Below are 16,887 nucleotides of genomic sequence, written 5' to 3' on the forward strand. Positions count from 1 at the left end.
TATATATATAACTACTTAATTTACTCACAGAAAATTAATATACGAAAGTATAAATTTATGCGTAAACTTTAAGTATTTACTTCAAAAGTGCTCAATACGTAGGTAGAGCTAGTTAGTAAGTTATAAAATATATATGGCGATTAAGCTACACTGAATATTCCGCGTTCCATCCACTCTAGGACGCTTCAGGCTTATGCGCAAAAGCCTGAAGAGTCCTAGAGTGGATGAAACGCGGAATATTCAGTGTAGCTTAATCGCCATATATATTTTATAACTTTATATATATATATATATATATATATATATATATATATATATATATATATATTAATTTATGTGGATAAATGAAAAAACCACCGAATATATATCAAGTTATGTCACGGTAACATATATTGAGCGAATTTCTAACAGTATTTTGTCTAGTTTATTATTTATAACACCTTTTCCCGAACTTGGCGCCATTTTGAATTTTCCAACACATCGGTAAACACTGTATGCTTTTCGAGCTGAATAAACATGTTAAATTGAATAAAAACACGAAAATTATATCCAGTTTGGTAGAAAAGTAACTTATCTTGCCTTTGATAACATTTATTTGTTATATATTTGTTTTTTTGACAACTTTTTCGAATCTATGTGTACAGTAATACAAACCCAATATTTCTGTTTAGTTTACATTAACTTGGTTAGTCATACATTTTGTCCAAAATATTTTTTTTTTCAATTTTTTTTTTTTTTTTGAATCTGCAAGTTACGTTTGTAATCGATGAGATTAATGTGAAAAAAAAAATGTGTAAATTGTATAATTTAGAGTTAGAGTTTAAATTCCGAAAAGTCCGCCAAATGCAGTTTTATCCAATTTTCCATAAAAGTTAACTTTAACTATGTTCAATGAAGTTTCATAATTTTGGGATATATTTTCGACATAACAATTAAGTACCTAATATTGATTTTGATTAAAACGACATATTTGTTTTCAAAAAATCGACCTGTTAACTTTATCTTGCACCTGTTATTTTAAATAATAATTTTTATGTGAAATAAATATTTCCATTTTTTTAATGTCGTCACTAAACTGTATAAGTACCAAATATTTTTTATTATTCGATGTGACATTGGGCAGATTAGTTGTGTTGTCGGAGATGTTCTTCAAAACACCAAAAGTTGTAAATAATTGCAACGCTAAAATAGAACATGAAACAAACCTGAACTGATGCACGAAAAGCCGAAGATGCTGAAAATAATCTTGTTATTTGAGGCCGCATTAAAATTTTCGTGCAGAGGGAAAAAGATGAGCTAAGAACAGAATTCGCCATGTTGGGCTAGAATAATAATAATAATAATAATAATAATAAAAAAAAAAAAAAAAAAAAAAAAACGACCTTTTCTTTATTTCAACGTCCTCCCCGCCCCTCTTCCCAGATCCTTTAAAAAAATAAAATATAAAGTAAATTATTATTTGATAAAAAAAAAAGGCAACAAAATATTAAATAAATAAATTATAAAATATTTTTTGAGATGATAAAACGGGTTTTCTAATCAGAGAACGTATAATGGAAATTTTTAATCAGCCATGAAGGACAAAAACAAATAAAATACGGTTTGAAAAAAAAAAAACAAAAAAAAACACAAACAAACAATACACGCTTTTTTATTTTATTTGTGTGTGGAGGGAGTACAAAAGTACATACCAAGAAAATAATATTTCGTTTCAAACACCTAAAAGAGGTTTGTAGTTAAGCAGTACAAGGTCGTCGGTTGCCTTTCGCCGGTGACGTGATAAAAAAATCGCCGCACAAAAATAAATAAAATACAAATATCGTAATTTTCGTTTTCTTTCACGAAGGCCACAACAAATATGAACAAATATCTTTATTGTTTTCCTCACGAAGGCAAATTCGGTTTTAATGTGGAAGATATCCACCAGTCCACCACAATCATCCCTTCCAGTTGGAAATAAAACAGAAATTGCTCCAGTCGAGAAAGATTAATATTTCTCAACTGGGACAATTAGATTATTAATTACTATTTCATTTTAATCACTTAGAGTGAGACATTACTCTGAAACAACTTATTGTTCTCAAATCAGTAAAAATAGAATTTAACACAAAACACTAAATTATAACAAGTACACGTGAAATTTGAACTAGACCGGGAAAATATAGTCGCCATCTTTATACTGTAGGGGTGCAGAAGTTTAAGTAAAATTAAATTTCCTTGCCCAAACAAAATAATAAAAAAGGGAATGAGGCAAAACGACACCTCCTTCTGATTAAAACGCACTGCATTTATTTTTTAACAAAAACAATAAGGTGAATAAGCAAAGGTCCAATTGGTGACAGTTCTTTCGAAGTCATTATGAATAAAATGTTAGATGAAAGTCCTTTGTGGAATCAAGGAGTTTAGAAGGTTAAAGTACTGTGGGAAAATAATGAGATTATTTTAAAGTTTGTTTATCTGACGAAGTTCGCCTTACTTAAAAATTTGTATGAGGAAAGTAATTCATGAGGAAAGTGATTTGTTGCTATTAATTTAGAAAATGTGCGGAATGAATGCGTGTGTGCATAAGTGATTTTTGAGTGTCCATGTGGCGTCTGTATCATGGTGTTGGTGGTGACGATATTGTGAACACGAGAACTTCCTATTGTGTCATCGAAGCAAGAAGAAAGGAAAAAAACTGAACTCTCTGCGTAGAAGACCGTTTGATGCGTTTTATAGATTTTGGCATTTTGGATTACTCCTGCTGATATTTTGGCTTTTGGAAAAGCGTTAAAAAGACAATCTTCTTAATTTTCTCATTGGTTACTTGTGTCACATGATGATGTCTTGAACTATGTCCGCCAAAAATATGTTCATTTTACTTTTGTTGTTTTGAGAAAAGTGTGGGCGTATTTGAAATTGTGCCGTTGCTGACAAAACCTATTTTTTGTGCAAAATGTGCGGGGAAAATTGAAATGTATAAAGGTTTGTTTATTTGCACGCGAGTGTGTGTGTGTGTGTATGTGTGTGTGTGCGTGTGTGTGTGTGCGCGCGTGTGTGTGACTGACTGCACAATACACATGTTGAGAAATAGCCAAGGAAAGTCAACATCTTATGCTACGCTCATAATTTAAAAGATATTGTTATGAATATGTTATCTTTCTTCTTTAGCTAGTCTCTTCTAGAAAATTCGCAGTTTAAGGACATGTCTATGAAATATTGAACTAAAGGAATCTGTGCTTAGTGTTGGCCAGGAAAACTGAAAAACCAAGAAACTCACATAGTCTATTGTAGCGATACGCTAGACATTAAAATGGACGGATAAAGATCATGTTATACATTTGCCATATCCACCCACGCGCTTTCTGTAGAAGTAAGAAGTAAATCTATGCCTCTTCGCGTGGACGTAGTTCAAAACTATATACCACATGACAGGGTGTCCATTTTTTATCCAATCAGCGCTCCAAGAAAACAACTTTTATAAAATCTTTTCCTGACTGCCTTTGATGGAGCTGGTCAAAAGCGTACATAAAGACATTGCGTGCTAAATCAAAACCTATTTGGCTCAGCCCAGTTCACGATGCATTTTCTTCCATAAGCAACTCGCAGCTCGACTCCATTGAGGTTCAACGTAAAACCACTAACATAACTACGCGCACATCATACATCTAAATTCTCCACATTGATGTGCCATATCAACGAGAATTAATATTTTCCATTTTGCCTCTTTTGTATTAACGTTCAAATCTCACTGGATGAATTTCCTCACAAAATGACCTTGTGTCACATCAGACATGTACGGAGTAAAATCATCACATTACTGGAACTCACTAATATAACAAATTTTATTTCCTTTTGATTACAAAAGAGAAACGTTTTTCTCTAAAGAAAAACATTATTGCCTCAATCGAAGAAGGATTTCTTTTTTTTCCTTTTGCTACAGTTCTTTTAACCCAGTTCTATCAGACTCTAATAAGAGAAAAATATATAAAATCCTTACAACTATACATAGTTAAAAAAGTACTAACATTTATTTCCAGGACACTCTTTACAAGAACATTCAACATCTCGTTAAACATTGAACGATATAATGTTTTTCTCACATTTTGAATCGGCACACGCATATCAAAATACAACAGCACAAAAATGATTTGATTTATTTTTATTGTTAAATAAAACCCCTACCTATATCAACAACATACACTGCTGATCAAAAATTTTCTTTATAAATTAGCATTTTTATTAAATTAGACTTTTTACCCTTCGGACGACAAATATCAAAAAATTTGCCAAAAACATTAATTCTTTCACTCTCAACTGGACACTTTTCTACAGGGAGGGGTCACTTTTTTCGCTGATATTTTCGAAAGTCATCGCCTCTTTTCGATTTGTCTAGCCTTAATTTAAACTCACGTCGTTAATGCATCGTTTTACTTTTTTTTCCTTCTCCACAAGTACGGGTTCGAGCCTGCTTGCCCATTATCACTTTTCCTTTTTTTTTTTTTTTTTTTTGCGTTCGCAATTTTCTTTTTCTTTTGCTCAACCAACACCCTTATACACACCTCCACTTTGCGTCATAGGTTCGAGTCTGCTTGCCTACTACAAGTTTTTTTTTTTGCTCAACACACACCTACAAACACCTGGGCAACGCCAGGCTATGAAAAAGATGTGTGCATATTTAGCATAACAGCTTTTAGAGTTACATATAAATATATTTATATTGAACTAGTATGGCTAATCAGCATTCTTTTGAATTTTTGAGACAAGAGGACACCTCACAGTTGGTAGTCAGCTAGGAGTGGCTGAGACGGAGAGTTATTTTCTGTTTATCAGTCACTTTGTTGTGTTTAGGACTTCTGGTCAACAGAATTCTTTGCGGCAGTTTTGCGTTTTGGGGAGGAGAAAATTGGGCCGAGCAAATGATGAAATCAGCTGATCAACCTAATGACGTGATACCTCAACAATTATTTCAGTTGTATCTTAGCTGATATACTGCAACTTAACTGAGATATGAACGTTAGCGTTTGAGGGGTCCTTTTTTGTGATGGTATCATACGATTAGAAATAAACATAGAGAAAACAATGTATGTCTACAGCTAAATCACAGTTTAACCTAAATATGACTATTCATAGTAAACCCATCAAACAGGTCACCCAAGTTTAGGGCATAAACTGACTTTCTTCAGTGAGCTCGAGACGACATTGAAACACAGAATTGGTCTGGGTTGGGTGGCTTTCCAAAAACACAGCACCACTCTAAAATCCAAAAAGGTGCCAATAACTGTTAAAATAAAAGTTCATTTAAATTATGTCCTTCTATTAGTTTTATATGGCCTTGATTGTATCACATGGATTAAACAACTAGCTAATCACATTGAGGTGTTTCAAAATCACATAATGCGTTTCATTACAAGACATCACCTGATGGAAAAAAAAAAAACATATCCACCCTCCATCAAACTACTTCCCTATCCCCTCTATTTGATAAAATCAAAAGTAAAACCCTTAAAATTTCTGGCCATGTCAAACATTCAACCACTGGCCTGTCAAATTTATGCTTTGAAGGTATGAAGTAAAAGAGACAGAGGGACGCCAAGGAGAAGGTGGAGCAAAAATGTTTTTGATTGGACATCTCTCAACAGTCCATCAACAAACTTGCTCTGGATCAGAGGGAATGGCAAAAAATAAGTCACATGGGTTTGCAATCCGCACCAAGCAGAAGATACGACTCATGATGATCACGATCGATCGATCACACACACACACACACACACACACACACACACACACACACACACACACACACACACACACACAGAGTATGAAAAGATTTATAAATAATGTATCAGAGTGTGTGTTTTCTGAGTTTTCATAGTTTCGTTTTACTATACTTGTAAACTCATGTTTGCATCATTGGCAATCACCAATATAAGAGCGAAAGATGACATGGCCAGAATGAATAACAAAAGCAAATTTACGTATGCATGAGGAGGAAAAGAAAAGATAGAGTCTGCTTATTTTGAGTCAATGTTCATATTTATGGCAGCCCTTCTGGGGAGTTTATAAAATAAAAGCAGAACGTACCTTTTTATATCTTCTTCACATCTGCCTGGAACAAAAGCTCATAACAATGCAAGTCTCATTCTCTGGACAATTAGACTTTATTTGTTTCACAATTGAATGTCGCATCCCTGTTCTTTGCCTATTCTTAGAAGGAGGGTGAGAATTTCTCTATCGATTAATTTTCCACACATAGCTACCTGTCATTGCTCCACGAGAATCTTCATCTTCTGATGACTGTGTTTGCCAACTTGTAAACTCAAACTTAAATCTCGAACTACAAACTGTAGACTAATTCTCTCCTTTTTATAATAAGGTGTGTGTGTGGAGCTGTAATTTCCGTTAGCTGGATTGCACCCAAAATACACTCACGGACCTGTCTCGTGACCCTTTGCTGCATGGGTGTACGTGTTGTCAAGGGAAGTCAATGGGTTTGATCTATGTCACCAGTAACCTTTGTTGACTCCTTTGCACTAAACTTAGCACAAACAAGTTGCATTCAACTCAGTACTACATTAAACACATTATTGACGCACAGCACAAACAGAAAACTATGGCACACAAGTGTTAGGGTCTTTTTTTTTTAATTCCATTTTCACCTCAAACAAGGCACAGTGCCACTTTGATGTAGGGGCTACTATTGGGGATATAAGTTGCAGGGATACTATGTAGGGAGATGAGTAACAAGATGTCTGTTGAATTCAGGAAACCTTTGATGATAATCTCCCCTCCCATATTAATGGGTGGAAGTTTGTCGTTATCTATCTCGAGTTTGAATCATTGGAGCTTCACCTTATAATTAAAATCCAATAATTAACTTTCATCAATTTGTAAAGTTGGCTTAATATTAATTTATATTCGAGTTTAGATAATTATTCAAGGTTCTAATTTAGGAGGTTCGTTTTCATAGATGACTTTTTCTTTGCTAATGTCACTGTTTTATATTTCGAATATAATTGAAAATAAGACTAACTATATTAGATGGTTTGATTGACTAGCCAGGAAGCAAGCATTTTCAATATAGGCAAGCTTACAGTAATAGTATATATTAAGTATATTACTTAAATAAAGTCCTAACTTTATCTACTCTAATAGAGAAAAATAATTCCCGGCATTTTGTTTTTGTTTTTTGTTTTTTTATCGCTAGTTTACTTTGTAGCATGGCTAAACTGTTTTGTCTGTTTCAATAGTCACAAAGGGAGGGGGGGGGTGACGAATAAGACAGGAAAGTAGAGACAAATAAATACATATACATAAATAAAACAAGAAAAACAAGTTTAAACAAGGTAACATGAAAAACATTTAGGATGAATTTTAAAAATACTTAACGTCTGTTTGCCATAATGGTCCGGCGTCTTTTTGCCAACTGGCATATTGTCGTGTCTTTCTAGAGCGTAAGAAGATTTCTATTAAAATTACACTTGATCTTTTGCATGTCAGTACAGTTGGGAAAGCAGAATCTTGGAAGGGAGTTCCAAAGTCTAGCAGTTCTGGGGGAAGAAACTATTGGAGTAGAAGGCTTTCTTTCATCTAGGGATCTCTACTGTGTGGAGATGGGATTTAGCTGCTTGTCGGGTCTGTCGGGGGGGGGGTATTTATGTCGAAGGGGATACAATGACTTGTAGTTCATTGGAGCATTCACCATTAAAATACTTGTAAAATAGGCAGAGGGATGCAACATTTTGTCGATGGGACAGAGGTTGAAGCTTAGATAACAGTTCAGGACCTATCAGGTTGGCGACTCTTTTGAACCCTGTTCAGGAGTGAGAGACTAGTAGCAGATGGACCCGCACAAATGTGAAAACAATACTCCATACATAGGCGAATAGTAACCTTATAAAGGTACAGGATACTTTCAGGCATAAGTAGCTTTCTAGCATGGTAGAGAGAGCCTACCTTTCTTGCAGCAGCTCTGGTAATGTTCTCAATGTATCTATTCCAACTCATGTTCCCTGTGAATGTTAGGCCAAGGAGTTTAAAAGAAGTACTTTCAGGTAATATATCTTTAGCCATTGCTATTAATGGTTGAGAAGGTTTCTTGGAATTAATGAGGAAAACAATTTTATTTGTCACAACGTTTCGGCCGTTTTGCCCTCCGGCCTTCGTCAGGTGTTTTGTATCGAACTGGGGAACCGTTTGTTAGAGTCTCGAACCCAACCCTTTATTATTATTACGGGGGTACCGTGTTCGGACTCCAGCTAGGCTTTGGGACATAGTTGCTGATTCTCTGTTTTGAAGGTTCCTCAGTTCGATACAAAACACCTGACGAAGGCCGGAGGGCAAAACGGCCGAAACGTTGTGACAATAACAACCAAGATGAGGAAGTCAGTCCGACAATCTCAATCAATAAACATACAGCTACTTTTTATATAATAGATAACGTTTCAAATCACAATTTATTGTTGATTCTTCCTAGCAATTACACATTTCTGAAACCAATCTGCAATCACCTACCAGTATCTAATTAACACAGATCACAACTAGCAATCAAGAACCATTTTAGTCACAAGACTGCTAGACAATGATAGTACTAGGAAGTAAGTTAGACAGAAAAAAAAAAAAATGGTAATATTATTGCAGCAAATACAAAAAACGACCACTGGAATATTCTGCTTGTTTTTACCCAAATTTTTGATAAATTTTGTATAGTAAATTGTATTTCTTATTCAGCAATAAAATTCTATTAGAACTTTTTAAAGGATTTTCGGGTATGCTGAGAATGAATATCGCATTTATTTTTTGCACAAACAAGTAGTTATCCATATTTGAAGACATTCAGTATCCAACGTAATCACTTTTTTTATTTTTTATTGGACTAAATGAATGACATTCGAAGCCGTTGACGCTGTAAAATTTGACCTTTCTAAGGTTTGACAGATTGGCCTTTTCAAGGCCAAATTCGGCCTTTTTGTACGCTTTTTCATTAAAACAAAAATATGATGGCCAAAAACAGTATGAAAGCGCGTAAAAAGGTCAAATTTGGCCATATTTTAAAAACAATACGGCGGTCTCGATTGTCGTACATTTAGTCTAATAAAAAATGTTGAAAAAATAATAAAAATGAAATTTTTTCGGGTTTTATTTCCGCCTTAGGGTATAATAATGTGTTGTTATATTTTCATTTAAATTTTGTTCTTACTAAAAAAAAAAAAAAAGATGTGCACATTCAGTTTCTTGCCACGTTTTTATAATTTTTTGTCTGTCAAATAATTTACGCCGCTAAACTACACGTTTACCAATTTATTACTATAATTATTTAAGATAAAGTATTTAAACCAAGGATCCATTTTTAGTTTACCGACCCGTCGGCATTCCTTTAATTCGTCGACCTCTTACGTTTTCAGGTATACTGAGAACGAATATCGCATTTATTTTTTGTGCAAACAAAACGCGTTCCTTTTTCTTTAAAAGACTGAGTTCTTTCTCTCTTGCTTTAGTAGCTATGATTTTTGTTCAATAAAGTCTTGGAAAGAGGTTTGTTTACGTTTTCGGCACTACATGTGTTTTATATAAAAATAAAGTTTTTATAATTTTTTTTGTCTGTCAAATAATTTACGCCGCTAAGCTACACATTTATCACACATTATTAGACCCAAAGGCTGAAATGAAATCAGAAAAAATTTCATTTTTATTATTTTTTTATCATTTTTTATTGAACGACATTCGAGACCGCCGCACGCCGCATTGCTTTTAAAATTTAGCCTTTCAAAGTTTGACAGATTGGTCTTTTTACGGCCAAATTTGGCCTTTTTTACGCTCTTTCATTATAAAAAATATGGCGGCCCAAAACATGGTTTCAATAAACAGAAACGGAATTTAGTATAGTTTAAAACAAGTTAAAAAAAAAAAAAAAAAAAAAACAATCGATCGGTAATAATTGTCCAACAGGAAATTGTTGCAATAAGTAACAATTAGGAATAAAAGTTCAAATCTATATACATTAAAAATAATGATTGTGTGGAATAACTCCCTTTTGAAATCGGATATTTTTATCATTTTATGCAGAATATGGGCCGTGTTGAAATAATAGCATAACATGGGGAGGGAGGATATGTTTTTGTAAATATTTTGTACTTTCACCTAACAATTTATTTAACAAACAAAACATACGGTAAAATTGAATTTAACTTGAAAATCCTTCGTCTTCTTCCTAAGTACCGTTTTTGTAGAGGAGGAATATGGGTTTTACGGCCTTTACGGATGCGGGTGCTCTAAGAACGATTCCTAAAAACACCAAGTATACTAGAATTTTATTTCAGAACTAAACGTATAATCTCATGAGTCTAAGAACTGATTTTATTTAAAATTTCCAAGCGAAACAGGCGAGATCTTCGAACCAAAAGGATTACAGTTAGCATAAATCTAACAAATGTATATATTTACGTGGTTAGTTGATGTTCGTAAAATTTGTGCCAAACTTCAATATAAAAATTACGTTTTTTTTCAACAAAACCAAAAACTCACCTTGATTTCAGTAGACATTGTTGTTATTTTTAAGAAATGACGAGAAACGTAGAACAAAAAAGTAATGAACAATATTTTTTTCTTTTCGCACGGTGAATATGTCGTGGCGGCTCGTGGCCCTCTTGATACGCACGCTTTTTGCTCAGGTCGAGTAAATTACGTAATGTGTCGTCATGACAATGTGTGTTCTTTTCATTAGAAAATGTTATGATAATGCATGCATATTTGAGAAGAAAAAAAAAATCGTAAATTCATAGATTAACACTGTTCCATACACCCCCCATCTCCAAGAAAGTATCTACCTTTTGTTAGGAAATTCTGTGTGAATACGTTGAAAATTTTGGAGAAACACACACGCGCATACATACACACGCACACACATACACACGCACACACATGTAGGAGGACCCACGGAGGAGTTATCAAATTGTAGGTGGATGTGTGTTGCTTTTGTAGTCGGGGTTACCAATTTGTAGGACCTGACCGTATAGTCACTAACTTGTAAGGGTCTGAGTCGGCGCTCATTAATTCATAATCGGGATCTATCAATTTTTAGGACCGAGGCGCAGAAATCTCTTGAAGCCGAAAGGTAAATTTAGAGATCGCCGATTCGTAGAAGAGTGTCAACCAGCACATCATCATAAAAATATAGAAATAACACTGGAAAACAATGATACCTGACAAAGAACGCGAAATCACTATATTAATCTTCTATAATATAAATCTCACCAGTCTGTTTAAATGTGTGTGTGTGTGTGTGTGTGTGTGTGTGTGTGTGTGTGTGTGTGTGTGCCTAAAACTTTTGACAGAGGCGATGGGGGTTTCCACGAGATCGGTATCGTTTTGAAGCTCGAACCTTCGGACGACAAATATCGAAAAATTGGCTAAAAACATTAATTCCTTCACTGGCCACTTTTCTACAAGGAGATGTCGCTTTTTTTGCCAATATTTTTAAAAGTTATCTCCTCTTTTCAATTGACTAGCTTTAATTTAAACCTTTGTCACTTCTGGTTTGGTGATGGAGTCAACGCCAAAGACACCACGTTTGTTTTTTTTTCACATTCTTTTCCTCCTTTGTGGTATGGTTCGAGTCTGCCTGCCTACTACCAATTTTTTTTTTTTTTTTTTGCTCAACACACACCTTCAAACACCCAGGCAACTCTGGGCACTCAGGCTAGTATGAAATAAACAATATTTATTTATGTGTTACAAATATTAGTTCGAATCGTTCCAACATATGTTTATTATGCAGGATTAGCAAGATGTGCACTCTCTCACTCACACACATGCTCGTGCACAAATAAACGAACCTTTATTAATTTCAATTTCCCCGCGCATTTGCACAAAATTAGTTCTTCCAGCAACGACATAATTTCAAATATACCCACATGCTTTTCTCACAACAACAAAAGTAAAATGGACATATTTCTGGCGGACGTAGTTCAAGACAGTACCATGTGACAGAAGCGACCAATGAGAACATTTAGAAGATTGTCTTTTTAACGCTTTTCCAAAAAAATGAATACCAGCAGCAGCAGCAATCTTGTGCTGGAGCCGGTTCAAAAAGTATTTAAATGCAACAAAACATTCTTCTTCCCTTCTTTTTCCCTTCTTTCTTCTTCTCTTCTCACTTTGACAGGATATGAGAACATGCCTCTTGTTTTCACTTTATTGTCATTTTCAAATCTGTCAAAATCATAATTACACATGCCACGCGGGCACCTAAAAATCACACTTATGCACAGATGCACCCATTTCCATACATTTTCTATAAGAATTAATAACAACAGACTACTTTCCTCATGGGGCTTTTAAATAAGGCGAACTTTGCCATTTAAAACACAAACCTTGAAATAAGGACATTATTTTCACACAAGACTTTCACCTTCTAATCTTATTAATTTAACGAAGGACTTAAATCTAACATAAGCTTTTAATATTAGGAATTCCACAAAGGATTTTTCACCTACTTTGAACATTCTAATCATAATGATTTCTCAAGAACTTTTACCGATCGGACTTTGCTTGTTCATCTGGTTATTTTTGTTGAAAAATAAATGCGGTGCATTTTAAACAAGAAGGTTTCATTTTGTTTTATTCCATTTTTTTTAATTTTGTTTGGGGCAGAGAAATTTAATTCCACTTAAACTTCTTTTCTCCTACAAAGGTGCGGATTTTGTGAAAATAGCATGGAGTTTAAAATTACTGATTTTTCTGCGTCCAGAGTGTCGTACATGGCTTGGAATAAATTTTATGAGAGAAAAATGAACAGTCGATAAGCATGGGGGCAAAAGTGTACGTGTGTTCATCACATAAAAAAACAGTAGTTCGAAATAACATTGTTTAAAAAGGAAGAATTAAATTCCCAATCAGTATGGTAATTTTCCATGATGAGGATTAAGGTGCATGTGTATGACACACAACTTCAAGACAGGGGATTTTGATGCCTCCTGATAGCGGAGTTATTCTGATATCCAGTCTTGGGGAAACAAGAGAAACACTGGTTTGATTTTCACGGCAAATCTTTATATAGGGATATTTTTGAAGATTCCAGCCTGTTTGCTGTATCTCTACATGCGGGAACATAACATAGTTCCTTAATTTCATGCGTGTGAATGCCTTCATCACAACGTGTCTTTGCACATTCTAATACATGTGGGTGTTGAAAACGGTGATTGCTATGAAAATATTTCTGCTATGGATTTGTTCCGGCCATATGTAGTGGTCACTACACACACATAAAAACAATTATTTTAGAATTTAGAATGGCGGATCAGTTTTGCATATAAATTTAACATAAAATGGAAGATCATTTTATGTTAATTTTATGTGCAAAACTGATCCTCTATTCTAAATTCGAGAATATGTGTTTTTATGTGTGTGTGTAGCGACTACTATATATATATATATATATATATATATATATATATATATATATATATATATATATATATATATCATTCATACACAGTAGTGTTTGAATATATGGTTAAGTGTCAGTTTTTGTTATTTAGAACTGCTTTAAAGCTTCACCGCTAACTAATTTCTCGACCAAATTTCAAACAATTATTACAGTTTATAGATCAACTTCACAGCTATATTGTGAAAAAATCTTTTCAATTTTCGTTCAGTAAAACAAAAGTTATGATGAATTTACTGGTGTTCAAAATCATAAAAAACGTAAGGAGGTGAGTGACGATTTTTATGACTGGTTTCCATAGCACCCATGTTGCTTCAGCGACTACTGTTGCTACCAATTCATTGCTGTTGCAAAATATAGTGCTCTTTTAAGAGTGTCCATGAAGCGTTCCGCTTACCCATTCTATCAGGGATGGTATTGGGGAGTGGTGATATGATTAATTTGGAACGTATCACAAAAACTTTTAAACTCAGCAGACGTAAACTGGGTTCCATTATCACTTACGATGCAATCGACTACACTGAAACATGCGAACAGTTCATGTAAGAAACTTATAGCCGTTCCAGTTGTCGGTCTTCTGCACCTCAATACCTCAGGCCACTTGGTGAAACTATCGACTACGATTAAGTAATAATTGTCCTCACAGTGAAAATTGGGTCAACATTTTTCTCTTTTTTTTCTTTCTTCTTTCAATAGGCAGCCAAATTAATTTTTAAACATTACAGAAATGCGTTTCGTACAGTTCTTTTCAATTTAAATATAGAGACAAAAAGATTACTTACAATTGCGTTGTTAACTTTGCTTTGTGTTGGTTTCTTGACAGAGTACAAAATAGACTTCGTGGCTTAGTGGGGATGCCCTTTTCTCTACCCTGCAACCTCTCTCCCACAGAAGAGACGTTGCGAGCCTATCCTTGTTTTATCGTTATTTCCATGGCAGGTGCTCGTCTGAACCCCAATCTCTGGTCCCCCCTCGCCAATCTTTCACGAAAAACACCCATCTAGCTGAATCCACTGTGAAAAATTTCCCCCACTCTATATCTGTGCCTAAATCAAAACGCGGATTCCATGAACAAAGCTTCTTTCTTAGAACTGCACGCCTGTGGAACTCTGTTCCTTCTGCCTGCTTCCCACCGGACTACAACTTGGATGTCTTCAAGTCCAACGTTAACAAATTCCTAATGAACCGCCCCCTTAAGTAAACACTTCATCAAATATCCACACTTACGTAATGTACTTGCAATAACCCTTATCCCTGAGTAGCTTCCGGGCCTTGATAAGTGGTGATCACTGTGTAAAAAAAAAAGTTACACTCCTCAAAGTTATTGTTACTAGAAGAGGGGATCAGTAAAAATTCATACAGCAGGTTGGTTTGAGAGAGAGGAGTTAATATAGTGTTAAAATATTTTTCATATGTTAGTTTACGAACATGTTAAAGTATGAGTAACTTGATATGATAAATGAAAAAAAAAAAAATTTGGTGCCCAAACTCTGAATATTTAAGACGGCAGGAGGGTTAATAAAATGTATATTAACTATAGATTTGGAGTACAGTTCAGTACAGGTATAACTGCAAATAAAGTATAAGCTATGGCGTATTCTGTATGTATAAAAGCATACATAGATATATGGGCATATTTTCAGTAGATACGAACATATGGAAATTGTAAATGTTAAGTATGTTTCTTATGTTTTGACGTTTAATGAAGGAAGACAACTTCACCTTTCATTTAAAATCCGGAAATTGTATTTTGCATAAGAAAGAGTATCGGTTCAGTTTTGTATTAATTATTGTAATACTATCTTCTATTTCAGGGAAAGAGAGATAAAGAATTGCTATTTAATATAGATCACTTTGAATCTAAACACAAGACTATGGTTAGTAAGTATCTATTTTATAGCTTAGCTGTAGGATAAGAATATACTCTAATGCATGCCTTAGCAGTAGAAATGCTTAGATGTTTAGTGTTAATGGATTTCTAAAAGGTCAGCCTGCCAAGGTTAAAGGTTGAAAGCTAAAGCTCCTCCCCACAATGTGCAATGTATGAGATTTAATGGCAGCTTGGGAAATGGAGCAATTGGCTAGTTTTCAGGAGAGAGGATTTTACCTTACAGAATAAAGTATAATTACACATTAGAATATAGAGTTTCGGGTAGAGTTTAGTAGTAAAAAAAAAAAAAAATTGGAATTATATTTTACATGCAAAACAGACAAAAACAGACATTTTGGAGGTAAAGTATCTCTTGGATGTAATTGGATAAACGTAGCATGCTAGCAGCAGTATTTGTGCAGTTTTGAGAGAAACAATTAGTACATGACAAGTCATGGCTCGTTGTTCTAGTCAGGAATTTAGGCCAGGCACAAAGCATCTCGAGTGAGTCACTGATGTTGTAACACTGCGCCTGGCTAATTTCGTTTTAAAAATAGTTTAATAGAGTATTATTAAGTGTTGTTCATATTATTAGCTCAAGAATAGGATAAAACAGTAAGGTAACATTCAAAATGATATTAGGAATTAAAATAAGAATTTGATGTATGATCACTGGATATTTGAGTTGATGCGGGAAAAATTTTGTAGCTATTCAGAAAAGATCTTAGTAGTGATATAACTGAGATTAAAGCCCATTTCAGTACAAATATAACTGAAAGTAAGATATCCAGTATAAGTGATTATATATAGATAGCAAGATGGCCATATTTTTAGTAGATATGAGCATATAGAAATTGTAGATATTAAGTATACTTTTTAAATAAAATTATTCTACCCTCTATCGTAGAAAGAATAGATCGTTGTTTTTGTTAAAGATAGAAATGCATTTTGCGTAAGCGTTTTTAACAATAGTTTTTTTGTCTTGACCTAAGGTTAAAAATAAATAGTAGTTCAGAAGGGGTAATTTAGGGTATTGGATTAGTTCAGAGCATTTGCAGTCAATTGTATGTCAGTTGAAATATGGAAAATTATTTTGGCAATGATTTTTCCCCATTTGGAGAGGGGGGGGTAACAACATTCAGTTTCAGACAAGACAAAACAGTTAGCAAGACAAAATAAAAAAATTTTTAAAATAAAGACAAAAAAGTAAGAATAAGAAAAGATAGAAAACAGGGCGTCAACATGTTCACAATTGTTTAGGAATAAAATGACTTTCAGAAAATATTTTAAAAAATATAACAAAAACGTATCGTCAGATTTAGTTTCCATGCATTCACCAAGGTTGTTGATGCCGAAGAGGTCGTAGCTCTCTCTTCCTCTTAAAAATTTGACTATATTTAGAGGAGAGAGGGTAATGCTTTACCTAGATATTGTGTGTGTGCTTTTATCTATCTAGCACCCGAGTCATATGAGGTGCCTTAAATAAGTTTCCAGACTTTTTCATATAGGCACTTTTATTGATAGAACAAACATTAAACTCTAGTCCCCTTCGAAGTAATCTCCTCCAGTTGCAATGCACTTGTTGTACCATTCT

The 16,887-nt window shown here is 34.1% G+C and overlaps 1 protein-coding gene across 2 annotated transcripts in view; it reads right to left on the reverse strand.

The window, feature by feature from the left end:
* The window catches only part of LOC145303473 (peroxiredoxin-5, mitochondrial-like), a 29,133-nt gene extending 17,971 nt beyond the window's left edge, over positions 1–11,162 (reverse strand). The window contains exon 1 of one of the 2 annotated variants that reach the window (XM_080144824.1): positions 10,504–11,162. In XM_080144824.1, the coding sequence (XP_080000950.1) occupies positions 10,504–10,521 (18 nt within the window). In that variant the 5' untranslated portion in view covers positions 10,522–11,162. Of the gene's footprint in view, positions 1–1,205; positions 1,323–10,503 lie in introns of those variants that run through there. The other variant, XM_080144823.1, reaches the window with a different exon arrangement.
* Positions 11,163–16,887: the final 5,725 nt, after the last annotated feature.

This window comes from Euprymna scolopes, chromosome 19 (genome assembly GCF_053919585.1).
Source record: "Euprymna scolopes isolate OS-2025 chromosome 19, ASM5391958v1, whole genome shotgun sequence".
Classification (NCBI taxonomy): Eukaryota; Metazoa; Mollusca; class Cephalopoda; order Sepiida; family Sepiolidae; genus Euprymna; species Euprymna scolopes.